The sequence below is a fragment of the Tachysurus fulvidraco genome, chromosome 11 (genome assembly GCF_022655615.1).
Source record: "Tachysurus fulvidraco isolate hzauxx_2018 chromosome 11, HZAU_PFXX_2.0, whole genome shotgun sequence".
Lineage (NCBI taxonomy): Eukaryota > Metazoa > Chordata > Actinopteri > Siluriformes > Bagridae > Tachysurus > Tachysurus fulvidraco.
Window position 1 is genome coordinate 478,486 of NC_062528.1, and position 10,000 is coordinate 488,485.

Here is a 10,000-nt window from a genome sequence, read left to right on the forward strand (position 1 = left end):
TCATCAGTCGAGGCGAGACAGGACGAGTCAGAAGGAGGCTCGTGTGTTAAGAGAAGCTGATAAATATCGTATAGTGAGGAGATATAAAAAAGAACTGAACATCGAGTAAAAAACATTGAGCTGCAAGTGTCTGGGAACTGCAGTGGGTAAGAAATGATGCAGTTTTTTGGCCATGACGCTAAGAGTGCGGTATAATTATAGAAAAGAGAGGGATGAGAACAAATTCAGCTGCCAGAAACATCTAGTTCTCCATCGTACACTGTCTGTAGGATTTATTTACATCACATGTGGTGTAATGGGACTTTCATAGCCAGAGTAAAAGTGTGCTGCAAGTCTGAATGATGCAGGGTTTAATCTGCTAAAGGTGGCTATGGGAAGCAGAGAGAGAGAGAGAGAGAGAGAGAGAGAGAGAGAGAGAGAGAGAGAGAGAGAGAGAGAGATAAGCACATGGGCTCGTATTCAGAGCCGTGACTTAAGTCCAGAGGTTACATCAATATTTAGGTGAACACTTCCTCCTATACAGTCAGGTTCTGCATCTGTTTAAGATTATTTTCTTAAATTCGTCATTCAGATTATTCACATCACCTGTCTGCGGTTCACCTAGATAGTGTTTTTAAAAGACCACCATCTTTAAACACGCAGCATTTTTCTAGTCTGGGATAGAAAATACTTTGAACATCACACTGTATGATGTAACATTAAAGCAAGAGACACTTTTAAAAGTGACTAATAAAACAGTTAGAAGATTTGCTATAAAGACGGCAGCTAACTGCATGTGTGTGTGTGTGTGTGTGTGTGTGTGTGTGTGTGTGTGTGTGTGTGTGTGTGTGTGTGTGTGTGTGTGTGTGTGGACCTGTCACTTTGTTCACTGAAACTCTGGTGTAATTTAACACACCGGGTTTCAGCTTCATTATCCAACAGCTGAAAAAATAGCACTTGATCCAGAGTTAATATCATTCTGTATTTCTGTTTCTTTATAATTTCACACACAGAATAACGAAGGCAAAAGATACTCCAGGAGGTGATGGGATCATAATGTGGGTATGGATCTAATTCATTTTAAAGCTTTTAGTTAATTATTCATCAATGTTAAATAGGTTTTTGCTCACTCGAAGTGTCTCTTTATACATATATATATATATATATATTAAAAAAAAACATTTAATAGATTGAACATTAAACACTCGTTTTTTCGTTTTCATTCATTTAAAGTTGTTGTTTTTCCTGATTATTGAGATTCTGTCTCCTCTAAAGTCTAAAAAAAGTCTCTTATATTTTATTATATTTATCAAGCTTCATGTGCACAGAGTCGCTCACCTGACACTCGCTCATGGCCTCCTCCTCCTTCGTCTCCACTTTCTTATCTAAAGGCTCTCCACTGAGCAAAGACTCAAGGACAGGACCCTCAGGGACACCTCCCTCCTTCTTCAGGGCAGACTCGTAGTCTGATCACACACACACACACACACACACACACACACACACACACAACACACACACCAATACACTCACAATTACTTTAAGTACATGCAAACAGCTTTTCAGTGATGTGTCTTTATCTGTATGTCCCTGCAGTCGCTCATTAAATTATCCTCTTCTACGATAGATACCACACGCTCTTTATCACACCGGCAGCATCCGTCTCTTACCTATCTTAAATTCGATGGGTCCCAGACGTGGATCGTCCAGGATGTTTAACCGTTTTTTCTTCCGCCAGCAGCGTGCTGGATACGTATACAGCTGCCCCGGAGATACACCTGAGGCCATGATACAAAAGCACAACCATCACATGTCTGTTTCTTTACAAATCAAGAGTCTTCACATAACATATTTAAAATAAAATACACTACAGGTAAATTCAGTCATCTTCACTGAAGGTGAGAGGAAACCAAAGAACCCAGAGGAAACCCAGACAGACCAGAACACGAGCTCAGGATTGAAACTGCGCTTCAGTCCAAATTAGGAATGAATATAATTCTATAATCCATTAAGTACAAATAAGCAGATAAAACGATTCATTTCTTGCGCCGGTACTGAGCAACTTGACAGATTTTACAGGAAGCTTTAAAAGAAAAAGTACAGCACTTTGTTTGATGTCAAACTACCAGCAGAAGCCATCAATTAATATCCCAAACGCATAATATTTGAAAAGCAGTGATGGGATTTTGACACGTTTTTCAGGGGAAATGACTACAGAATGATTTCCTCTGATGGCAGACAGTGAAGAGTGAAGCATTGTTGCTGGAGTCATCATTTACTCAAGTCTACTGCAGAACTGAAGTAAAAGTAAATAAGTCATCTGGTAAAACTGCTCGAGTTCTTACTTCACCGTCGTCGGTGCAGCGATGATGTACACTAAGTCAGCTACACTGAAGTAAACACCTCCTCCACTGTCAACAGTATAAGAAGGTAGAAGGTAACGTCATCTACGTAACATAAACGAATGGTTTTGGGCGATTCACTACTGTAGGTCTGTTAGCTCGCTAGCTAGTCTTACTTTTTATGTTCTCCACACGAATCTGTGGGTTACGGTTCCACCTTCCCAGCTGAGAACATGTGTACAAACGTCTCAGAGTTTTCCTGCCTCACACCTGATATTCCTGAGATGGTTCCTGAGATACAGGTCCACCAAGACCCTGACCAGGATTCTTATAGAATAGAATATCTGCTAAATCGCAATCTTACGGCTTTCTACGAGAGCATCTTTTAATACCAAGCTCATGTCTCTTTAATAAACCCTGACCCTAAGCCACACAGACACTCACCCGGGCCTCGGTGGTTCTTCTCCATCCATATGTAGCAGTTGCTCTGTGCCACGCCAGTCTGTGAGTCAAGGAAGGGCAGACGCATGGATCGCTCAGCACACAGACGAGCGTTGTAGCTTCTGCAATGCTCGATCGCCTCACGATAAAACTCCTCACCCAGGCTAGAAGGAAGTACAAAGGTGAAGGCATGATTTAATGAACATGGTTTAAAACTGGTCTCTTCAGAGAGTTTGTTCATGAGTCTGGAACTTTTTATCTTTATTTTGTGTGTAAATAAGTTCCAGTTAAGCTCCAGATAGTTCAGAAAGCAGCATCCAGAGTCCAGATCATAACCCGAGGTCTGATCACATCCACACTTCTGTAGCTTCTAGTAACATTTTGATTATAAAACACAACTAATTATCTGTAACATTAAAAGATCTCACACCAGAGAACCAGAGTGAAAGTCTGGTCTTTTATGAGCCTCCACAGCTGCGTTGATTAAAACGTGCAGCATCTTTATGAGTACCTACAGTAATGAACCCTAACCCTACAGTAATGAACCCTAACCCTACAGTAATGAGCCCTAACCCTACAGTAATGAGCCCTAACCCTACAGTAATGAACCCTAACCCTACAGTGATGAGCCCTAACCCTACAGTAATGAGCCCTAACCCTACAGTGATGAGCCCTAACCCTACAGTAATGAGCCCTAACCCTACAGTAATGAGCCCTAACCCTACAGTAATGAGCCCTAACCCTACAGTGATGAGCCCTAACCCTACAGTGATGAGCCCTAACCCTACAGTGATGAGCCCTAACCCTACAGTGATGAGCCCTAACCCTACAGTGATGAGCCCTAACCCTACAGTGATGAGCCCTAACCCTACAGTAATGCGCCCTAACCCTACAGTAATGCGCCCTAACCCTACAGTAATGCGCCCTAACCCTACAGTAATGAGCCCTAACCCTACAGTAATGAGCCCTAACCCTACAGTAATGAGCCCTAACTCTACAGTAATGAAGACCAAAGCTAGAGAACATAGAACTAAGAAGACCTTTAGACTGACTCACATATTTTAAAATGACCCTTTTGAATGTAAGTAAAATAAAAAAAATCAGCCAAAAGTAGATTTAATCCAAACATAGATCATTTTTTAAGATGATTTTCTAAGATCAAAACTTCCACAACTCAGGTATTTACTGCTGTAACATTCGAATACAGGGTTAATTTAAAGCCTTTGTCCACCAACACACAACATTATACGCTTCAGTGAAAGTTTTGGGTCACAGTAACCGAAATGATTTCATAAAAAAATAAAGTTGTGTAAGATGATTCTGAGGGAACTGCACCCACAAGCGAGGAGGAAGCTTAGAGAAAAGAATTTCTCCAAGGATTACAGTTTGAGATGTGCAGAAGATGGCAGCGTCTCGGGGTCAACAAGTCTCAAAGTCTACAGTTAGACACCACCTCCACAGAAACAGACTATTGGGAAGGTGTACGAAGAAAAAAGTCTTCTATCTAAACACAAATATAACAAAAATCTTTGGTCAAATGAAATAGGAATAGATATTTATGGCAACAAGAACTGGGTCTGGAGTAAGAAGAAGAATGATGAACAGCACGGTTAAGTATGGTCGAGGTTCTGTGAAGTCGGGGCTGTGTTTCTCTTCAAACGCCAAGGGATTCTTCTAGCAAGTCAATGGTCCAAAAATTCATACACGTACAAAACTGCCAGAGGTTTGACCCCTGAGCTGAACTCTACTGAAACACTGTGTGAGAGCTGAAGATGAGAGTCGACAGGAGACGACCTGCAGTTATGATCTGAGTGTGGAGTCGAGTCTTCTCGAGGCTTGGTGGAGAAGGTGGACACGAGTACAGATTTATTTTATTATGAAAACAAAAATACAGAGAAACTGGACATGGACAGGACATTAACTCTGAATTTAACATAATTTCTCTCCATATTTTTGCCTTTTCTGGTGCTGTTACTTCGCCGGATTTCCTGCTATATATTTTTTGATTATTCTCCTAAAATTATAAATTAGTTCTTCACCTTCAGCCTCTTTTATGATTGACTTAAGATGACGACGGGGCAATCACGTGACACAAACAAACACAAACGCACATGGCCAAAAGTCTGCGCGGATCCCTGACAGTGGTTTAGTTCAGTAGTTTAGATGTTCAGAGTTTTTTGTCCCCTTCAGTGAGCTACCAAAAAACCCAAACTCCCAGGAAGCCCCATGTGCCTCCTCCTCCACCTGCTGGTGTGATTTTAATCTCCAAATAACCCTGAAACTCATGAATGAGTTCTTTAGTTCTTTAGCTGATGTCCACACAGTTTGGTTGTCTGAAGTAAAAAACTACAAAAGGGTGAAAACATTTATACCGTATTGACTTTCAGAAAGCAGAAGTTTTCATCCTGTATTTTATTTATTTGAACTGTAACTCCAGCCTGATCCCAGTTCTGCTTGGAGCTTCTGCTGTTCTGCTGCTACCACATGGAGACCCTAAAGATCTGCACAATATAAACAGTTCATTTGTCTCACTCTGACTTCAGGGGAAACTGAAAAGCTGCTGCTGTAATAATAAAAACCATCCTGTCATTTCCTTTCGACACTCTCACTGCTCTGAGTTAGTCTCCAGCTGTAACAGAGTAATGATTTATAATCCCCTGATCCGTCACACAGAAGAGGACGAGCTCTCTTTAGAGACCGGGTCGTTTCTTGTGTTGTCTCACAGAGTTTTCTTGCCACTTCTCTGCTCTCGCTCTTTAGGGATCTAAATATACAATCATGTGGTAAAGCTGCTGTGAAAACGTCTCCTGTTCAAATCACTACACAAACTGAATAACTGCTTGAACGTTTTTTATTCGCCACATCAATTAGCATGCACACACACTGACAGCCTTTAGTCAGGAACACACACACACACACACACACACACACACACACACACACACACACACACACACGTATGTTGAAAGACTGAAGAAACAAAGCAACACACATTGACCTGGCAGTTGTATCACAATATCCATGTGCTTTGTGTTATACTGGTCTTAACGTGCTTAACTGCACTGTCTGTTATTATATTATGTGATCTAACACACTTTCCCAGTCATTAACGTTCCTCAAAAATAAGACTGAGCAGAAAACTGCACTGGAGCTTCCCCTTGCACAATGGATTTATGATGTAGCTACGTAGCTAGCATGCTAACATGAAGCTCCCCGTTCGCACCAGGCTGCTCTGATACGTAGCAGTGGCACCAGCTAGGATCTGTGCATGTAGGGTAAAGATGTGTGGTAGTCTGGTGGTTAAGGTGTTAGACTACTGAGCAGAAGGTCATGAGTTCAAATCCCGGGTCCACCAAGCTGGGCCCCTGACCAAGGCCCTTAAAACCCAATTGTACAAATAGAAATAAAATGTATGTCCCTCTGTGTGAGGGTGTCTGGTAAATGTAAGAAGCGTACCTGTTCTTTATGACTGTTCCACTCGACTGCCTGGAAGGAAAGTCAGACAAAAACATGATAAGAGGTCGAGAAGGAAAAAAATTGCATTTAAAAAAATCTGGCTTTGATTGAAGAAGTCGAACATTTAGCTGCTGTTATAGACGTCGCTAATGACGTTACACTGAAATACATTACAGTGATTTCTATAAGAAAATACCAGACTGGGTAAGTACACATCAGCAGAGCAAAGAGTGTGTGTGTGTGTGTGTGTGTGTGTGTGTGTGTGTGTGTGTGTGTGTGTGTGTGTGTGTGTGCGTGCGTGTGTGTGTGTGTGTATGCAGGGTGTAAATGCGCGTGTGTGTGTATGTGTGTGTTGTGTGTGTGTATGTGTGTGTATGCAGGGTGTAAATGTGTGTGTGTGTGTGTGTGTGTGTGTGTGTGTGTGTGTATGTGTGTGTGTGTGTGTGTGTGTGTGTGTGTGTGTGTGTGTGTGTGTGTGTGTGTGTATGTGTGTGTGTGTGTGTGTGTATGTCTGTGTATGCAGGGTGTAAATGCGCGTGTGTGTGTGTGTATGTGTGTGTTGTGTGTGTGTATATGTGTGTGTATGTGTGTGTATGCAGGGTGTAAATGTGCGCGTGTGTGTGTGTATGCAAGGTGTAAATGCGTGTGTGTGTGTGTGTGTGTGTGTGTATGCAGGGTGTAAATGTGTGTGTGTGTGTGTGTGTGTGTGTGTGTGTGTGTGTATGCAGGGTGTAAATGCGTGTGTGTGTGTGTGTGTGTGTGTGTATGCAGGGTGTAAATGCGCGTGTGTGTGTGTGTATGCAGGGTGTAAATGCGCGTGTGTGTGTGTGTATGCAGGGTGTAAATGCGCGTGTGTGTGTGTATGCAGGGTGTAAATGCGCGTGTGTGTGTGTGTGTGTGTGTGTATGCAGGGTGTAAATGCGTGTGTGTGTGTGTGTGTGTGTGTGTGTGTGTGTGTGTGTATGCAGGGTGTAAATGCGTGTGTGTGTGTGTGCTGCTTTTTAACAGTTGACCAGTGATATTGAACCTTGTGATTAGGTGTTTATTTCACTGCTGTAGTAATACAGGACAAAACCCATAACACCTTTAAACTACTGTCTGGGGTCCAGTTTGGGAAAAGCAATATAGAGTTAACTGCTAGTGAGAGTATTTAAAATGATGCCTCAGCTGTGTTTGTTTGGGTTTTATAAAGCATGCCGATACACCAGGACTGCAGGATCCTGGATACAATAATCATCATGACATCAAGATTCTGAAGCACATTAATAAAGACCTGGGAAATGTATCACAAGTCTGTATTCCTCCAGCTTCAGTCACAGACACAGTACTGTAAAAGCTTGTTCACACGGACATATAGGACACACAATGTTGTGTGTGTGTGTGTGTGTGTGTGTGTGTGTGTGTGTGTGTGTGTGTGTGTGTGTGTGTGTGTGTTCTTATACATTTGTGCTCCCTTACTGACGATCTCCACATCATCGACTCAAACAAACTGAACTTTTAACTAATTCTAAACAATATTGTCAGTATATACAGTAGATGTCCTGGTGTCCTGTGTGCTGTAAATAAATACCAGGGTTACAGCACGAGGACGTAGCCATGTCACAGGACATTGAGTCATCAGTATCCCGGTGTGTAGTGAGCCAGGGGTCTCAGCAGCGCCTGAACTTGTGTACACTACACACTCGTTCAGCACCCAGAGAGCTGAGCGACTGAGAAGCAGCTGAAGTTTCCAGACAAAAGACTTTCTCTTTCCTGTTTCACTGAAACAAGCTGTGATTTTTTTCCTCAACAACAGATTAGAGAGAGAGAGAGAGAGAGAGAGAGAGAGAGAGAGAGTGAGAGTGTGTGTGTGTGTGTGTGTGTGTGTGTGTGTGTGTGTGTGTGTGTGTGTGTGTGTGTGCTGAGAGAATTGCTGTTTAAAACATAAGTATATAACCATAAAGTGTTGAATTGATTTGAAAAATTCATGAATAAATTAAAGGTTGTTCTCTCTGAGGCTGTATAAGAGGAATAAAACACTCCTGATGTGTTGGAATGGGATTTAATCAGCTTTGGGAGGTAAAATGTCGCTCTGTTTGGTCAGGGATTATTTTTTGTAACTTCTCCAACAGAACTGTTGTGTTTTACTCCATATTTAGATCAAAGGAAACTAACAATCTTTATTATGTTTAAATGTTGATTATTAACACGATCTAACATCATCACCATCACTAATAACAACCATCACTAATAACAACCATCACTAATAACAACCATCACTAATAACAACTATCACTAATAACAACTATCACTAATAACAACCATCACTAATAACAACCATCACTAATAACAACCATCACTAATAACAACCATCACTAATAACAACTATCACTAATAACAACTATCACTAATAACAACCATCACTAATAACAACTATCACTAATAACAACTATCACTAATAACAACACCAACACATTTAGTTCATCTGTTAGAGATGTTTTAAAATGCTGAATAGGTGAAGAAACACACACACACTCACACACTCACACACTCACTCACACACTCACTCACACACACACAGACACACACATAAATAAACTCACACACACACACTCACACACACACACACAAATAAACACACATACTCGCACACACACACTCATACACACACTCCCCACACACACACTCACAAATACACTCTCACACACACACACACACACACACACACACACACACACACACACACACACACACACACACGCTCACACACACACACACACACACGCTTTCACACACACACACACTCTCACACACACACACATACACTCACACACATACGCTCACACACACACACACACACTCACATGCACAAATAAATACACACACACAAATTCACATGCACACACACTCACACACACAAATAAATACACACAAATACACACGCACACACACTTACAAATAAACATACACACACACTCACAAATAAACACACAAACACACACACTCACAAATAAACACACACACTCACAAATAAACACACACACACAAATAAACACAGACAAATACACAGAAATAAACAGACACAAATATTTTATTAAATTTTTAACTTATCGATATAAATCAAAATGTATTGTATGTGATGCAAATAAGGCTTTGAATAATCAAATATAATTTATTTAAATTTGCATAATAATAATAACTAAATTCTACAATTTTTAAGATTTTTTTTAATGTTTATGATTTATTGTTAAGGTTATTTTATGCAAAGTCATTTTTACAGAGCAATTAGTTTGAATTTAATCATGAACGTGTTTAGTTCTTTAAGCCGAACATCAGTGAGGTGATATGTAAAGGCTCGTGAGTAAAACCACACACTGTTTATAAAGAACTACACACACACACACACACACACACACACACACACACACACACACACACACACACACGTGACATGATGTGATGCAGGACTGACATCAGAAGAGCAGAAATCCACTGAGATAAATACTGTTTTGTTGAATTTGGAGATTTGTTGTTACTGTAGTTAAAAGAAGACGTGTTATAAATACAGTTGTCGCTGAATTGCTTTAAATAAACTCTAAAGCTTAACAGCAGTTTCACCAAAAACATCAAGAATTAAAGAGGCTTCAAACCAATCATCAGTTCTGATGGATCTTTAAATGCAGTGTTTGATTAGGGAAAGTGTGGCTTTAGAAATCCATCTTTTAACTCTTATCACACGCAAACACAAAAGTCTGTCTGTGCTGTTGGTTGTCAAGTGGAAAAAAGCAGCAGGTTGAAAGCCA

At 40.8% G+C, this 10,000-nt stretch overlaps 1 protein-coding gene across 2 annotated transcripts in view; it reads right to left on the bottom strand.

Moving 5' to 3' along the window:
• The window catches only part of dpf1 (double PHD fingers 1), a 58,431-nt gene that overhangs the window by 28,729 nt on the left and 19,702 nt on the right, over positions 1 to 10,000 (bottom strand). For both annotated transcript variants that reach the window (XM_047820761.1, XM_047820760.1), the window contains exons 2-5: positions 6,219 to 6,248; positions 2,766 to 2,926; positions 1,650 to 1,757; positions 1,318 to 1,445 (exon numbers count right to left, since the gene is read on the bottom strand). In XM_047820761.1, the coding sequence (XP_047676717.1) occupies positions 1,318 to 1,445; positions 1,650 to 1,757; positions 2,766 to 2,926; positions 6,219 to 6,248 (427 nt within the window). The remainder of the gene's footprint in view (positions 1 to 1,317; positions 1,446 to 1,649; positions 1,758 to 2,765; positions 2,927 to 6,218; positions 6,249 to 10,000) is intronic.